The following is an 18,116-nucleotide window of genomic DNA, read 5'->3' as shown; positions in this document are numbered from 1 at the left end:
GAAGTGTGTTTCATACTTGATTAACTTCTGAAAAGGTTGAAATACGTCTGAGCGCCTTAAAACAATACTGTGATTAGTTGCGACCAACTGACTGAGTGACAGTTCTAATTGCTCTCCATGACTTTAACATGGAACAGATCAAGGTACTCTCTAATGTAAATACTCCAACATAACTCAAACAACGCAGATAATTCGAATTTATGACAACTGTACCTTATATCCCCTACAAAGCGCACAAGACAAAACAAACACTTGAGACAATCCAAAGAGTTGACATTCATGTTGATAAATGACAATTACGAGTGCAAGTGATGGATTTCAAGCCGTCTTGCATGGCATTAGCCTAAATACGAAACAAGTTCAAGGTTTAGTCAAATGTAAAAGTCCATATGTTAGGAGAATATATGGAGTTGACATTTGTTTGATCATATTGAGAACATAGTATGTCACATAAATAAGATCCGGCGAACCTCCCACTGTGTCATTGATTGAAAATCCAATCGGTGCGTGGCAATTCGAATTCGGAACCGAAATAGATTTTGGAATCGCGATGACCAATTCGCGTGATTCTGTGCCATAAAAGTCCATATGTTAGGAGAATATATGGAGTTGACATTTGTTTGATCATATTGAGAACATAGTATGTCACATAAATAAGATCCGGCATACCTCCCACTGTGTCATTGATTGAAAATCCAATCGGTGCGTGGCAATTCGAATTCGGAACCGAAATGGATTTTGGAATCGCGATGACCAATTCGCGTGATTCTGTGCCGTATACCTCAGTTTTTTGTTCATACTCAGTAAGGTTAGATTACATCGTTATCGAAAATAGACACATGTGGACCCTAAATTGGCGGCACAAACAGAAAAGAACAACCCACGACTTCAATATGCCGATATTCCTAAATGACACTTTGAAATTGTTCGAAATGATGTTCGGCAAATGGAGATAAACCTCAATACATATAAGTCTTATAGTCACCTACGTAACATTAGGTACTATCATCAAAAGGACTCAACATCAAGATAAAAGGGCTAGGTCGGTACCATCTAAAGATTCTAAAGGAAGCTCCTGTCTATTATTCCTTACGCCCAGAATCAAACACACTTCATACTTCATCATTTCACAATATGCTTGATACTCATATAGCTATGTTCAAACACAATTGTCTCCCATAACAAAAAAACATAATAACAGATAATGATTTGCGATTCAAACCAAGAACGATTATGTCAAAACGTTTGTCATAAAAGAAAACAATTAAAGTCCTTGATGAGCTCTGGAATAATGACACTTATGACATAATGGGCAGGACAAGTAAAGTCCTTCTATCCTATAAACGCTGAACAATCAAACACTTTACACAGATGTTATGTGGAAAATATTGGAGGTGTCTTGTGGGCAGGACAAGCAAAGTCCTTCTATCCTATAAACGCTGAACAATCAAACACTTTACACAGATGTTATGTGGAAAATATTGGAGGTGTCTTACAGTAGAGGCTGCAGATTAACCTCTTATTTTTCGGTCAATTGATTTTCCTTCTTTCCTTTCAGAGTGCGCTACTTATTTTGGTGTCTTGCAGTAGAGGCTGCAGATTAACCTCTTATTTTTCGGTCAATTGATTTTCCTTCTTTCCTTTCAGAGTGCGCTACTTATTTTAGTTCTTTCCCTACTATTAAATTGTCGTTAAAGCCGTCATCAGTGAAGTACTACTTATTTTGGTTCTTTCCCTACTATTAAATTGTCGTTAAAGCCGTCATCAGCGAAGTACTTATCAGTGAGGCAATAGATGACACCAAACCATGGCAACAAAAAGTGTCACGCTCCTTATAGGAGAGTTCCAAGAAGTAGCAGCCAAAAGAAGCTCCAAGAAAAAAATACCCAAGTTTAAAGCAAACTTCAGAATCACTCTGTAGGCTCTGAGGGAGTACGCATAAGATTCATCAAGCCTCAGTACACTAGACACAGAAGTGAGGCAATAGATGACACCAAACCATGGCAACAAAAAGTGTCACGCTCCTTATAGGAGAGTTCCAAGAAGTAGCAGCCAAAAGAGGTTCCATGAAAAAAATACCCAAGTTTAAAGCAAACTTCAGAATCACTCTGTAGGCTCTGAGGGAGTACGCATAAGATTCATCAAGCCAAGGGTTAACCTCAGTACACTAGACAAAGAGCGTTTAGCACGCGATCTCAGAACACCAATAACACACCACAGCAAGGTAGCACACCTCCTAATTAATACAACACATGGCGAATACAACAAATCAGATTGCAACACTGCTGAACACGAGTAGCTGCGGAATTCTCCATAGGAATCATATAGGCAAGATGTTCACTGTGGTGGAAAAGAAAGCTATTGTCATTGTGAGGCCAGAGGCAAGGGAGAGGTCGATCATCCCGTAAAGCGCTAATGAGTTGATTAAATTAGGCGATATTTACAGTTCCACTGGCAATATTGATGAGAATATGGAGATATGAACAGAGGCATTCTAGTATAAACGACAGTCAAGTAAACGTTGCGAAGCGACTCGAGTTGTTTAATTGCGAAAGGTTCAGTCTAGTCATGTACTGATTGGTTTCTAAGAGCTGAAAGGTATTAAAGGCTGCAAAACTCTGTCAAAACGTTTGTCATAAAAGAAAACAATTAAAGTCCTTGATGAGCTCTGGAATAATGACACTTATGACATAATGGGCAGGACAAGCAAAGTCCTTCTATCCTATAAACGCTGAACAATCAAACACTTTACACAGATGTTATGTGGAAAATATTGGAGGTGCCTTACAGTAGAGGCTGCAGATTAACCTCTTATTTTTCGGTCAATTGATTTTCCTTCTTTCCTTTCAGAGTGTGCTACTTATTTTGGTTCTTTCCCTACTATTAAATTGTCGTTAAAGCCGTTATCAGCGAAGTACGTATCAGTGAGGCAATAGATGACACCAAACCATGGCAACAAAAAGTGTCACGCTCCTTATAGGAGAGTTCCAAGAAGTAGCAGCCAAAAGAGGCTCCAAGAAAAAAATACCCAAGTTTAAAGCAAACTTCAGAATCACTCTGTAGGCTAGGCTCTGAGGGAGTACGCATAAGATTCATCAAGCCAAGGGTTAACCTCAGTACACTAGACACAGAGCGTTTAGCACGCGATCTCAGAATACCAATAACACACCACAGCAAGGTAGCACACAGAGACCTATGGAATAAGGCCAAGTGGTTATTACTTGCCTTTCCAACAACATACCTGTTTGAGAAGGGCTTCAGTGCAGTGACACATTTCTATATATATGTACAGGGTGGTTCGTGATTTGCGAACCACGCTTATATCTCAGAAACGGCTGGGAATTAAGGAATGAAATAAAAGGCATCGTGTAGATGAAATTTTGATGATTAAAATGGCTTTTTTTAAATTTGCAATTTTTTTTGCAAAATGGCCCATTTTTTGCCAAATATAGGTCACTCTTATGGGAACCCCTATTTTTTATTTAATTTTTGGAATCAGCATAAAATTTTAATTGAAAAATTTTTCACTCGAAAAAATTTGCTCTACAAAAATTTGCACAAATCGCGATTTTGTGTGCGTCAGTGACCCCAGATTTGATGAACAACGCAGTTGGTCCTGAGTTAGAGCGAACAATGCGTTACTGTGTACAAAGAAATGGATCTCATTTTGAACAGCTTTTATAAATTTGTTTGTTGTTGTTGATTGTTGTTGAAATAGTTAAGTGAATAATACAAAAACTAAAGAAATAATTAAGAAATTGTTTTTCTTTCTCACAGTGTACAGAATTTTTGTACATCAAATTTTTTCGAGTGAATACATTTTTTCAATTAAAATTTTATGCTGATTCCAATAATTAAATAAAAAATGGGGGTTTCCATAAGAGTGACCTATATTTGGCAAAAAATGGGCCGTTTTGCAAAAAAAATTGCAAATTTAAAAAATGCCATTTTAATCATCAAAATTTCATCTACATGATGCCGTTTATTTCATTCCTTAATTCCCAGCCGTTTCTGAGATATAAGCGTGGTTCGCAAATCACGAACCACCCTGTATAGTGTGCAAGTCACCCATCCATTTATTGGCCTTCCTTGGCGTAGCTTAACATAGGTAACGCTAAAACCGGTCTTAAATGATCGGCTGAAGTGTTATCTAAAACTTTCTCGCTTTGAGTTTATAGGTCGTCGCGACAAATTTCGAGATCAGAGCTCATTTGTGTGAGAAAATGTGAAAAAAATCCCCCAAAAACCAGTTTTTTTGGCTTTATGGTTTTCTGGACAAAATTTGCACCACCATTTTCGTGTTCCTGGTAAAAAGACCTTTAATTTGATATATAGGTCGACTAGGTTTGGATAAGTCCTTCTATGGGGACAGACAGACCGACCGACCGACCGACAGACCGACAGACAGACGACACCGAAGCGAATACAATAGTCCGTCCACTATACCTTTTATTATTAGTAATAATAAAGGAAGGACGGACTAAAGAGTCTGCCACATAATGTCTACAGTTCTACACTTTATTGCCAATTTACCTATGAATGTTACAATAGATTTAGCCAATTTTCGGATGCTGCATCTACTAGGTACACATTCTCCGAGGATACATGGAGGACATCCTAAGTAAATATGTATCTAGTATCTACCCTTCTAATACTGCTTATGGTAATCTAAGTACGATTATTACTCTTAATCAGTTAAATTGTGGTAGACTTTTCTGCCAAGAAGAAAAGTTACGAAAGGAATACCCTCGTAGCTCCTCTAAAGGTCTTGAATACCCGGAAAACAAACAACCTCGGAAACATTGCAGCGTCGCACAAATCCCGCCATGAAATTGAGACAAAGTTGAAGAACCTCTTGTTAGTTCTCATTGCACAATCATCAACCGTTGGTTACGTATTTCTCTCGTTAGATTCGGATTTAACGCACTCGAATTCGCCACAAACGTATGAAAATTAATTAATCCAAAGAGGACTAGACACAAAAACCTCACGTTTAATGGCTGCAGACAAAAAGCCTCGCAAGCATAATTTCCTTCTCCACCGCAAAACTCTTTCCATTAAAAACCATAAGCGGAGAGAAGAGCAACGGGAAAATTATGATAAATAGGAGTATAAACAAACTTAGTTTTAATATTTAGAAGGGGCAGTTGCTTGTTTGGTTGTCTCAAATATACATTTGAATATGAACGGGGGAATGAGACATCTCCCACAAGGTTTAGGGGCAAACAGCCCCAAAATATGTGTTAAGCTTATACGAATCTAGTATCTCCCAATATCAAAAATAGTTGGATCAAAGTACCTAAATTTTGGAAAATTTTGTTGTTTGGAAAATGCCATCATCATAAAAGTGAAACATGCATATTGCCAATTTCAACATTTCCAATAACGATAACACAGATGGTAAAGGGACAAACATGAGGACAGATGCGAAGGATAAATCAAATTTTATCTCGAATTTTCGCCAGTGCCTCATCTGTATTAAACGCAGAAAAGGGTTTACATTGTCCTCTTTTTTGAGAAATTTGCGAGGTAATAAAAACAGATATAATACCACGAGGTCACTTTCATGTAACTGCCCCATTAGCTCAATTTAATCTGTACGTTACGAAATTTGCGAGGTAATAAAAACAGATATAATACCACGAGGTCACTTTCATGTAACTGCCCCATTAGCTCAATTTAATCTGTACGTTAGGATCGCTAATGCCCATATAAACCCAGGTCCTGGGTCGTGAACTTTCAATGGTCCAACTCTTAAGTTCCTAGTTCGTGTGATTTTTATTACGGCATACAACGTGTGGGGGTTCCAATATGACATCAAGTGAAGCGCATGAGATGTTTTGTTTCCGATTTTATCTTTGCGGATCAAGTATGTTAACGCCTTTGCGAGTACAATGGCTGTGAAAGAAGGAATCGACAATGAATGTCACTGTACTGATGAGATACAAATCTATCGATTAAAACTATACATACTTAGGTTCTACCATATTCTAAGACTAGCAAGAGAGGCGACCTATCAAAAACTGTACTACAGAAATTACATAGCACAATGAAGAAGAGAGCTTGAACTTTCAATGGTCCAACTCTTAAGTTCCTAGTTCGTGTGATTTTTATTACGGCATACAACGTGTGGGGGTTCCAATATGACATCATGTGAAGCGCATGAGATGTTTTGTTTCCGATTTTATCTTTGCGGATCGAGTATGTTAACGCCTTTGCGAGTACAATTGCTGTGAAAGAAGGAATCGACAATGAATGTCACTGTACTGATGAGATAAAAATCTATCGATTAAAACTATACATACTTAGGTTCTACCATATTCTAAGACTAGCAAGAGAGGCAACCTATCAAAAACTGTACTACAGAAATTACATAGCACAATGAAGAAGAGAGCCAAGAAAATGAGGAGCTGGTAAAGAAAACAACGTTGTAGGCGAAGGACGAGGTGCCATAATAAAAGTCAGAGATGAGAAGTTCCATCGTGATTATTGTGAACCAATTAATCAGGAGATAAAAGATCAACAAAAAGGAAATAAACCATTTTACAACCATTTCCAACGATTCCATCTCACAAGGAAGTCTTCAGAACTGTGCTGTAGAGAAACGCCAGTGAGGCCAACAATGGAAGAGAGGTAATAAATAACTAAAACGATCTATTAAACACTACAAGAGTCAATATTAATAAGTCAAAAACTGTGGAGAATGTGACAGCCAGGAAGATTGCCACGAAATATGGGTTCTTTGCGAACGTGATTTTGATACAAAACTTCATCTCTGCACCAGTCGGGGAAATGAGAACAGCGGGCAAAGACAACACTCGATGCTGTAATAAATGGAGACTATAAATATGAATTCATTGAAGAAATAGTACACAAGGCGGCCACCCAGGTCTCAAACAGCCCATAGCAATCAAAAACACACATTAAAACTCGAAGAAATATTCAAAAATCTACAGTGGGTTATTCGGTTTGGCTTTGGATCTTTCATGTGATTCCGCCATTTCATTACAAGTTGATGATCAGTCGCGGGTCTCAGTTGTTTTGGAGGAGTCTTTACCCTATTGGAATTCTAACCATCCGATTCAAGTTCCCAAGTTCGATGGGGAGGGTGAAAGTCAGTGTAGGATAATTTTAGAAAACAGGTACATAGGTACATTATAAATGAGTATTATTTCAGTATAATCTATTAGGGTATTCGATACCAACTATCTTCAATGTTAGCTACTGATTATAGAAGAGATGTCCATCTCTTCTATAATCAGTAGCTAACATATTTTGTTGGATCAAAATGAGATCCGTTGGATCCGAAGTTCGCCACTGAAAAAGATGGTTGAAGTATGAGAAGTACCCGAGGAATGATTGAATTATTATCCATCATCAAACAAATAAAGTATATTCGTATTTATTTTGGTCAAGTGTTTGCTCAGGTCGTGAAATATTTTCGACCAGGAAGATCGAGAATGTGCGATAAATAATAATGAAACTAATATCCCAAGATGTCTAATGGGTTTACTCGTCCTTTTGGCCCGGTGATTGGTTTGAAAAAAACCTTAATGGGAATTTTAGAAAGGTTTTTGAAACTGACGACAAAAGGTCAACCATAAAATCCAGCAAAGCTTAAAATTGGATGCTCCAATCGAGTTTTGCGTTAGATCTAGGAATAAGCAATTTGCTGTAGCTGTAGGAGCGGTAGTGGATGAAGTCGAAAAGAAGAAATTTGTTGTAAATCTTGAAGATTTTTCATCTAGATGCCCAATGTGCTCATCGCTGTCTTTGAAACACTCTTCAATACCTCGGATCGAGAAGTTCTAAACAGGGTCTCCAATATTATAAAACTTCCTTAAGAAGATCTGGCTTGTCTTGCATTACGTCTGGCGATAATAAAGCGTGAAAGAAAGAAAATCAGCGTTAAAAATCATTATCACCTACAAGTTAGAACCGGTAACTAGTGTGTGCACAGCAATAGCCTTGGTCCACGATACCATAATCTCTTATTCCTTCCAAATGGGTTCTGTTGTCATAATAAATCACTTCGCCAATATTCGTGATAGATCGCTTCCTTTGTTCGAAATGAGATTTGAATAATCTTTTTTTTTTTTTTAAAGAGGTTTGACAGAGGGAACTTTAACTGCTATGGTCTTATCGTCCCGAAATCGAAGAGAGAAGGAAGACAGGATAGGAGAAAGCCAGCCGTTCCGAGAACGAACATTATCCCATCAGGATAAAATCCGCCCCGGGTGGGAATCGAACCCGCGGCCTAGCGCTTACAAGGCAGACGCACTACCAACTAAGCTAACTAGGCTGGCGCAAAACTCGTTTGTGATTGTGGATGTCAAGATTTTTCCATGAAAAACATCCACCGGCAAGAAAATCAAAACACAGCAACCCACACAGACTCACATGACATGTCACATCCCATAGGCTAATAACAATGTCAGATCCTGTAGGTTAATAACAAACTAGCTAAAACGATTCCCATAGACTGCATTAATTGAAGATGATAATGAATGTATAATAAGTGCACAACTCATTATGCGAGCATTATGCAGCTGTAACTAAAATGTTAATCAGACACCCAGGCAATGTGGTGAGCCACCTACTCCTCAATATTCCATCTTTGGATCAATTACTCGAATAAGGGCTCTCTGACTCATCAATGTACGTGGTGGATTGCCAAGAAAGCAGCTGTAACTAAAATGTTAATCAGACACCCAGGCAATGTGGTGAGCCACCTACTCCTCAATATTCCATCTTTGGATCAATTACTCGACTTAAGGGCTCTCTGACTCATCAATGTACGTGGTGGATTGCCAAGAAAGAAAAAGAGTCTGCCACATAAAGTCTACAATATACACTTTGTACTTTATTGCCACTTTACCTATAAATGTTACAATAGATTTAGCCAATTTTCGGTGATGTATCTACTAGGTATGCGAACGCACGGAGGACATACTGGGTACAGATAATACTGTTAACGGTTACCTATCCAAGTACGATTGTTAATCAATAAAGTGCGTTGGACTTTTCTCCTAAGAAAGGGGTAAAGTTCAAACCCTCGTAGCTCAGATCTCAAAACTCAAGGAAATAAACAACCACGGAAACATCGCAGCGTCGCACAAATCCCGCCATGAAATTGAGACAAAGTTGAAGAACCTCTTGTTAGTTCTCATTGCACAACCATCACCCGTTGGTTACGTATTTCTCTCGTTAGATTCGGATTTAACGCACTCGAATCTTTCTGCGCTTATGAGCTTGTATTGTTGAACAGATTTTTGAAAGTTGTTTTTATCTTGTTTGCTTTAGATTTTAGAACTTACGATGTAAGCACGTATAAAGGTCTTGGTTAGAATGTGAGGATAGTTTGGACCTTTCAGCAGTCTAGCAAGAAGTACAATTTCTGCGCTTATGAGCTTGTATTGTTGAACAGATTTTTGAAAGTTGTTTTTATCTTGTTTGCTTTAGATTTTAGAACTTACGATGTAGGCACGTACGTATAAAGGTCTTGGTTAGAATGTGAAGATAGTTTGGACCTTTCAGCAGTCTAGCAAGAAGTACAAGTACATATTTGTTTTTCGCCCTAGGATCCACGTTGATGTATTCTCGATACTCTACAAACTTAGAATCATAGCTAATCAAAATAGACAGATACTTTCCTCAAAGCCCATACAATAGTAACCTCGGTAGCTCCATTACCAATGTGCATGGTGCTCCTAATGTTCATATTCCCATTACTCACAGTGAGGGTCAACCACATGCGTCTGACAATCTGGTCCACAGACTACAAACATCTAATAAAAATATCTCAAACTCCGAGCTAATAGTTAATGCTTTTTCGAAATCTTCTCGTGGCCCTGATAGTATGTTGATATCTTCATAGACCAACAATAACACAAGGAGAAGTTCGAGCATTATTTTCGGTGGGTATTATTGAGATATCACGCGGTCCAGATTACTATTCCAAGGCTTTCTGATTTCTGAAACCAGGGCAATTGGATTATGGTTTGAAATTTCAAGTTCCCGTTAAGATGGGTATTGTTGAGGCTAGAGTTGTTTGGTACAGTGATATTGTTTGGTGTAGGTATTCCCGTCAGTGCTTTGCTTCAATATGGAATATCTACTTTGTTCTTTGTTGAGAGTAATGTAGCATTGCTTGCATGTGTATGTATGTACATAACATCTATTTGGGTATTTGAGAAAATGTCTACTTGATAGATTTGTCAAAACCATAAAAAAAGATCAAAGAATACCACAACTGCACTAACGAGATCTAGAACTTCGTTAAAGAATTCACTATCAGACCAGATCAGCATATAGATTAGAATCTTGTGTTAACAACAATTAAAAAATCCGCTTTTAATCAGGACATTACCTAGTTTAAGCCATTATAAATACGAGGATCTCTACAGACAACACACATTCACAGCTCGCATTGTTTATGTAACGGTGTAATTTCGCCTGCGGTTATGCCAATAGTTTATGTTTTTAGTTTGATGACTACAAGTTCGGCCATGCCTTTTCCACAAGGTTGGCCATGCCTCGGGATGAACTAGTAAGTTATAAGAACGAGATCCATTCACTCATTCACATTTCACATTTCACATTTCATAGTTCACACACTGATCGCTCTATCTCGATAACCACAACACCTAGAAAGCTGAAATTTGGTAGGGATATTCCTTTTATGGTCTAGGTGTGCAATAAGAAAGGATTTTGCGAAAATCTAAACCGATCCTGAGATATGATCAATTTTTGATCGCTAAAATCTCCATAAGAAATACACAGAGTGCAGAGACTGCGGGAGAGAAAACTTTTCCTCGCTCGCCTAATATTTGAGGTTCGTTTATGTTTTTAGTTTGATAACTACAAGTTCGGCCATGCCTTTTCCACAAGGTTGGCCATGCCTCGGGATGAACTAGCGGGATTCCGGAGCGAAGCGACGGAATTCAGCTAGGTTATAGGTAGTCGTAGTGTTTGACTAGTAGTAGCAGTAGTACATAAGGAAAGTTTTCAACAAGGATAATATGAGTGTTCGAATATGATTGCACAGATGAAGATTGCCTGGGGTTAACTATACCATTTCTCAGTCTTAAAGTGATACGAGTACGCTAAACTTAATTGAGTGGTCCGGTGCCAGACTTGCCTAACCCACAAATTTGAAAATTTCAACCTACATTCATTAGGAGGAAGTACTAAAAAAGATCTGTTCCCAGCATCGACAACTATGTTTCCAAATGTCTGATGGCATGAAATACTATGTTGCTGGAATACTTCATTTCAGGGTTTTAAAATTTGGCCCAACTTTAGGTCTCATTATCTCAATTTGAAGAAACTGAGGGTTAGGCAAGTCTGGCACCGGACCACTCAAATATGTATTAGGTATTTGCTCACAGCTGAGTGCTAAATTAAGGAGCGCGGTAGCGCTCCGCCCCGCCAAGTCAAGAAAGTTTGACCGCGCTTATTGTGCTAAATTAAGGAGCGCGGTAGCGCTCCGCCCCGCCAAGTCAAGAAAGTTTGACCGCGCTTATTAGGTACGTCTGTCAACAGGGATAACTGCAGCGATACCTCCTCTTTCCTGTATACCTTTATTACCTTTCAATGTTTGCCAATACAGGAACATGACTGTAAACCTGAGACTGTTCCTATTTTCGCGCTTATTAGGTACGTCTGTCAACAGGGATCAGGGATAACTGCAGCGATACCTCCTCCTTCCTGTATACCTTTATTACCTTTCAATGTTTGCCAATACAGGAACATGACTGTAAACCTGAGACTGTTCCTGTTTCCTCTCCATGTCTCTTTGCTTCTTTTCCTTCTTCGCTTCGTGAGCCTGTTCTTTCTTCTCTGCAATATACTCCTTCCCCAGTTTTTCAACCTATTCTTATTTTTTCTTCTTTAAATCCCTTACCCTCTCTAAGGTATCTCACGCTGATAACAAAGGCTTATCCTTCCCCCTCCTTCTCCATGTTTCTCATTTGTTTCCTGCACGCGCTTATTAGGTACGTCTGTCAACAGGGATCAGGGATAACTGCAGCGATACCTCCTCCTTCCTGTATACCTTTATTACCTTTCAATCTTTGCCAATACAGGAACATGACTGTAAACCTGAGACTGATCCTATTTCCTCTCCATGTCTCTTTGCTTCTTTTCCTTCTTTGCTTCGTGAGCCTGTTCTTTCTTCTCTGCAATATACTCCTTCCCCAGTTTTTCTACCTTTTCTCATTTTTTCTTCTTTAAATCCCTTCCCCTCTCTAAGGTATCTCACGCTGATAACAAAGGCTTATCCTCCCCCCTCCTTCTCCATGTTTCTCATTTGTTTCCTGCGACTATTGATGTAGGTATCGATGGGTTAGGCTCGGGCAGATATTTACAGTAAATCACACGAAAGATCGCCAATCTTCACCCATCTTTCTTCATTTCTCCTTCTTCTCCTCCTCCCTAGATCCATCTTCTCAATCCCTCTTTCCTCTTCTATTGATGTAGGTATCGATGGGTTAGGCTCGGGCAGATATTTACAGTAAATCACACGAAAGATCGCCAATCTTCACCCATCTTTCTTTACTTCTCCTTCTTCTCCTCCTCCCTAGATCCATCTTCTCAATCCCTCTTTCCTCTCCAGGTAACCCCTTGCCCTCACACCCATTTTTTCTCTCTCGTTCTTCCTACACATGTAATTTAAGAAAAAGCTGTTCTTTCGTGTTTTTTTCCTATTCATTCTTTTTATCTCTTTTTTCTCTCCTATCGTCTGATTTATTTGTGCCATGTTTTTTTTTCTTCTTTTTCTCCCAGTTCATCCCCTTCTTCCCTCTCTCCCTCTTTTCTTCGTCCAGGTAACCCCTTGCCCTCACACCCATTTTTTCTCTCTCGTTCTTCCTACACATGTAATTTAAGAAAAAGCTGTTCTTTCGTGTTTTTTCCTATTCATTCTTTTTATCTCTTTTTTCTCTCCTATCGTCTGATTTATTTGTGCCATATTTTTTTTCTTTTTTCCCAGTTCATCTTCTTCTCTCTCCCCTCTTTTTTTCGTCTTACGCTTTCGCTCAATATTTTTCTTTTCCACTATCAACTCTTGTAAATCAAATAACGTTAATGCGATGCTGCCTTCACTTCACAAGATGGTGACCCGGGGTTCTCGATTTAATCTAAAGAGAGGACTTCCCTTCCAAATTCTTTTCCTTAGATCTAGGAGGTAGGTATGTACATGTAGGTAGGTACGCCACCTAGCTGCCACCCTCTCTCCTAGTTTAAGAGAGTTCTGGGATGTTTTTTTTTTTGTGTAGGGGTAGGAAGTTTTTTTTTACAATTATTTATCAGATTTAAACCTAGATATACCTACTATGAAAAGCATGGGGAAGGGGGAAGTAACTCTATTGCAAAAGGGGAGAGTTAGAGAAGGGAGGGAGAGGGAGAGAGAAAAAGATATGAGATAGTTGGGTGGTAGAGCCACGGACACGCGGGGTCGAAATTGGCCTTTGGCCTATTTTCCCTGACAGGTTTCCCCCGTTTACAAAGGTTGGGGAAAACTTATGATTAATTATTATCCGCCAGTTTCCTATTCTTCTTCGTGAGGTTAGGGGGTCATTTTTAATACCGGGCAAGAAATTAATAACCTCGATGAAAGATATTTGTGTAATCTGTATTGTTCTAAAATACTTGTACACACATGGGATATTTGGTAGCTATTTAGAAATATCAGAATTGCCATGTATATGCATATGTAGGTAAATCATTCTGTAGCAATCGGTACAATGTAGCAATCGTTTTGCTTTTGAATTTCGAACCCAAAAGGTCTCCTGAATAGAATACAAGTGAATTAAGTAACTATACATTTCCCCATGAGAGGATTGCGGAGGCCTTAATAAAGAAAATAGCCCCCGGCCCAGGAAAAGCCTAATCCTCGGACATCATTTTGATTAAGAGATTAGACACCATTTTGATTAAAGGATTTCCAGGAGCCGTCAACATTTTATGAATTCATTCCATGATTCGCCACTCGAAATTAACAGATGTCACGTGATTAAAGTGCTGAGATAGAGAGGAGAAGAGGGAGAGAAGGAGGAATGAGAAGGAGGGAGAATGAGGTGGAGGGGAGAGAGAGAAGGGGTGAGATGAGGAAAAAGGAAGAGGAGAGAGATTCAATATTAGCCCGCCTTTTCCTACTTCCCTATTGGGATGAACGCGATTCGAATTTTTAGATAGCAAAAGCCGCCAGTGCAAGATATTTACCCGCTAATTACTTATTCACAAGTAGGATGAGCCATTATCTCTTTGGAGAGAGATTACTCACTTTATTCTTTAGCTTGAAGAGGAGGAAGTTACACAGGCCGGCAGAAATCTAAGGGTAGAGGTTAGGAAGGAGAAAACAATAGGTAACCGCAGCAGTATTGGAAAATTTCCATTACACGAACTTGGATCCTTTCAAACTGTGTTCAACTTTACATATTAAATAACCCTAATAACCGTGTTATATCCACATTGAGTGACGCTAAATTCGTCAATATTTTAGTTTCTAGGTAAAGTTACTTACAATAGGTAGATAGGTAAAGTTACTTAGAATCTAGGTAGACAGGGATTCCATAATTTATCATACTTATTGCTATGGTGGAACATGGAACTCCACTCAGAATAATACAATAAGAAAACGATCAAGTCATTATTTTACATGACTAATGATTGTCTTTACATTATGGACATTCGTATTCATGAAACATCAACAAAACCAGTAAAAATGTTTGCTTTCATAGTTTCATCGGAATGTGAAGAAGAACGATCGTGTGTAACTTAAGTAAGGCAAATGCAGTGTTCTCTGCACCCTGGGCACTGGTGCAAACTATACATTTTGAAATCTGGAAATGTCCGGGTTTTCGATGGAATGTCCGGGTTTTTGGAACCAAATGTCCTACTTTTTAAAAATTTGATCTGGAGACCCTATATCCAATGCACTTTAGGGCATTATTTGAACCTTTTGGTACTCACTGGAGATACAAAGTGTCCTGAGGCCATACACTAGGTTGCCTTTGAAAAGGTGTCCATTCATTTGTCCAAATATGTACCTACGTCCAAATGACAAGGTGTCCGAATACATAAATCCTGAAATGAGTTAGGTAGGTATATTTATCTGTTATCCAGGACTCCCAGGACTTCCAGAAGGAGTGAAAGGAGTGCGTGACAAGGATGGTTATACTACACGCATAGGTAATATGTGACAGGAGTACATAATGACGTGTTTAACATTCCTCCCTCTCTCTCTCTCTCCCTCTCCTCTCTCTCTCTATCCCTCCCTCTCTCTCTCTCTCATTTCCCTCCTTCTCTCTATCTTATCTCTCTTCCTTAATTCCTCCCTCCGTCCCACCTCCCTCTCTCTCCGTCTCCCTCCCTCTTTCTCTCTCCCTCTCCACATCTCAGTTCCTCATGTTATGTAGGTACCCTATATCTCTCCCACCCTCTCTTTCTCTCCCTCCATGGGTTTCAAAAATAAATTAATAATTTTATTACCTCAATATGTCGGCGGAGTTGGAGGAAAGTTTCCCCCCAAGTAGAAACCCTACATAGGAGGAGAGGGAGAAAAAGGGGAAAGGTAAAGCATAGGAGAGGGAGAAAAAGAGAAAGATAGAGCAAAGAAAGAGGGAGAGAAAGTAGAAAGGTAGAGCATATGAGGGGGAGAGCAAAGGAAGTAAAATGGGAGGTGTAAAATTAAGGTAAGGAAAAACAGGTGAAGAGGGAGGGTGGTAAGTACAGGAACGGTGATAGAGAGGTAATGAGACCGACCGTAGGGAACTAGGGGCATGTAGATCAGAGTTAAAACATAAGCTTCCTAACCTATGGTTGGTTTTCGACTCCTATAAACGACATAAAAATTTAGAATTAAAAATTTATAAACTTCCTTTCTTCCTTAAACCTTTGAACAAATTCATACTAATTTTAGAAATACTCGTACTCGTACAGTAGATGAAGGTAATTATTTTTCAATAGATACCTCTATTACCTGTTCATTATTTGTTTAATTTGCAACAATGATATAGTATGTATTACGTAGGTATCAACAGAAGTGTATAATGTAAAATGCAAGATAGGTGGAAACAACACTTATTAAACTTTTGTGGCTGAAGCAAACCAAATATTTACCCACACTTTGCAGTTTTGCCTCTTGGATAACGCTTTCTATTTTCCGCCAAGAGATAATGGAAGCTTCAAGAAATATCCTGTGTATTACAATCTCTAAATACTAACATGGGGTAATTATGCCGTCAGATTAGCGAGCTAGGGAATATGACTAAATAGCTTTGTACCCAGTCCCGTGGGGTCAGTTGGTAATTGGATATAGTTACCTCGTTACTGGAATTTCATTTAGGGTAAGTCATCTTTCCTTGTCTTGGGAGCCACAGGTGATGACGAACAAATAAATTTAATTATTTATCTAATAGATAACACTTAAATAAATTTATTTATTTTAATTTTCACTTGGTTGTTTTTTCTTTTCCTCCATCTCTCCCTATTCCTCTTCCTCTCCCCCCGTTCTCTGAGACTTACAAAGTCAGATTACATATGTCAGAATTGAGATAAATTTAAGATTTTCTTAAAGCCACTTACTACAGACAAACAAGACTGAACATAATCCGAGAACAATCTACAAGAGTGGACCACACCCTTAGTCATAATCATAAGTAATTGATGATATTTAACTTTGCACAAGATCTTCTCACATACGAGTATACCTACGCCACTGATTGTGATTATACATAGGGTTCTAGTTCTACATAGGGACGTTGTAGGTTTTGTTTGGCGCGGAGTATTTCAAATGTTCGTTTATTATGGAAGTCTGTAGCAATATTCAGGAAATTGTCCTGGTTCAAATGGTTCAAATCACCAGCTTTTTATTTTATTTCCCGTGTTTTAGTATTAAAATATGTTACCGATATACGTGCTTTTTCGTTAGTGTTTCGTAAAATATTGACATATCCACCTGATGATGATCCAATGATCGAAATGCGCATCGTGTAATTGTAAGTAAAAAACATGGTATCTTAAGGCTAAATAATTGAGAAATCACACTGATTGATCTCAGGTACCATAAGCGTTGTACAAAACAATACAAGTGTTTCGTAAAATATTGACATATCCACCTGATGATGATCCAATGATCGAAATGCGCATCGTGTAATTGTAAGTAAAAAACATGGTAGGTATCTTAAGGCTAAATAATTGAGAAATCACACTGATTAATTTCAATAACAATTAAGAAGAAACTAACACCAAATTTTGTCAAATGTGTGGTAAGACCCAAGAACGCTAAGTTAGAAGCAGACCTTCTACATAAAACAAGGTTTATACATCATATTTATTCTTATGAAGGTAACAGTTCATAAAATTTTGAAACAATCAGTGCCGACTAATGATCTTGGAGTGCCGAATAATCAAAAGGAAGATTCTTGTTGCTGAAACAAACAACAAATATAAAAAACTTGCCTGGATAGACAAAAAGCTGATGTTGATCCACATTGAACTTGGTTTTTGGTTACATCAAGCTGAATTTGAGTGTTTGGATAGCCGAGCCCGGGACCAGGCTTTTCTAGAGAAATCTGCTAAAATGAACACGCTTAAAAATAAACTTGCATACCTGACCAAAACCCAACCCATTCACCCAGTTACACCACGAATAATGACCAGGCTTTTCTAGAGAAATCTGCTAAAATGAACACGCTTAAAAATAAACTTGCATATCTGACCAAAACCCAACCCATCCACCCAGTTACACTTGTGACTTACCTGGCGCTCAGAAGAGGAGCTCAGATAGCCTCCTGTCATAGCTTTTTCATCTCTCCGCCTGAAATCAAGAAACAAGCAACGGAATTATTGAAAATTTAACTTCAAAAGTTGGGGTAATCAAAGCGAAAATACTGGACTCTACTTACGTTATTCTGGACACAAACAGTGACTTAATGTTAATGGCTCATGAAATGGAAGTTTAGCTTAATTTAAGTCGTTAACCTTTTAATTAATATAATTAGCCAATCACTCAATATTTGTGCCTAATATGTCATCCCTTGAGCAGTCCCTTGTTGCCATCCAGACTGACTCACCCTGTAAGTAATTATGATGAAGACAACAAGGCAGTGAGA

General features: G+C 38.5%; 1 protein-coding gene across 1 annotated transcript in view; it reads right to left on the bottom strand.

Annotated features, from left to right (window-relative positions):
- LOC103507673 (protein Shroom-like) overlaps positions 1-17,818 on the bottom strand; it is a 73,160-nt gene extending 55,342 nt beyond the window's left edge. The window contains exon 1 of the mRNA XM_026822483.1: positions 17,764-17,818. Within this exon, the coding sequence (XP_026678284.1) occupies positions 17,764-17,802 (39 nt within the window). The 5' untranslated portion in view covers positions 17,803-17,818. The remainder of the gene's footprint in view (positions 1-17,763) is intronic.
- Between the last annotated feature and the right edge of the window lie 298 nt (positions 17,819-18,116).

The sequence above is a fragment of the Diaphorina citri genome, unplaced genomic scaffold (assembly GCF_000475195.1).
Source record: "Diaphorina citri unplaced genomic scaffold, Diaci psyllid genome assembly version 1.1 scaffold334, whole genome shotgun sequence".
Lineage (NCBI taxonomy): Eukaryota > Metazoa > Arthropoda > Insecta > Hemiptera > Psyllidae > Diaphorina > Diaphorina citri.
This window is presented reverse-complemented; position numbering and strand designations above follow the sequence as displayed.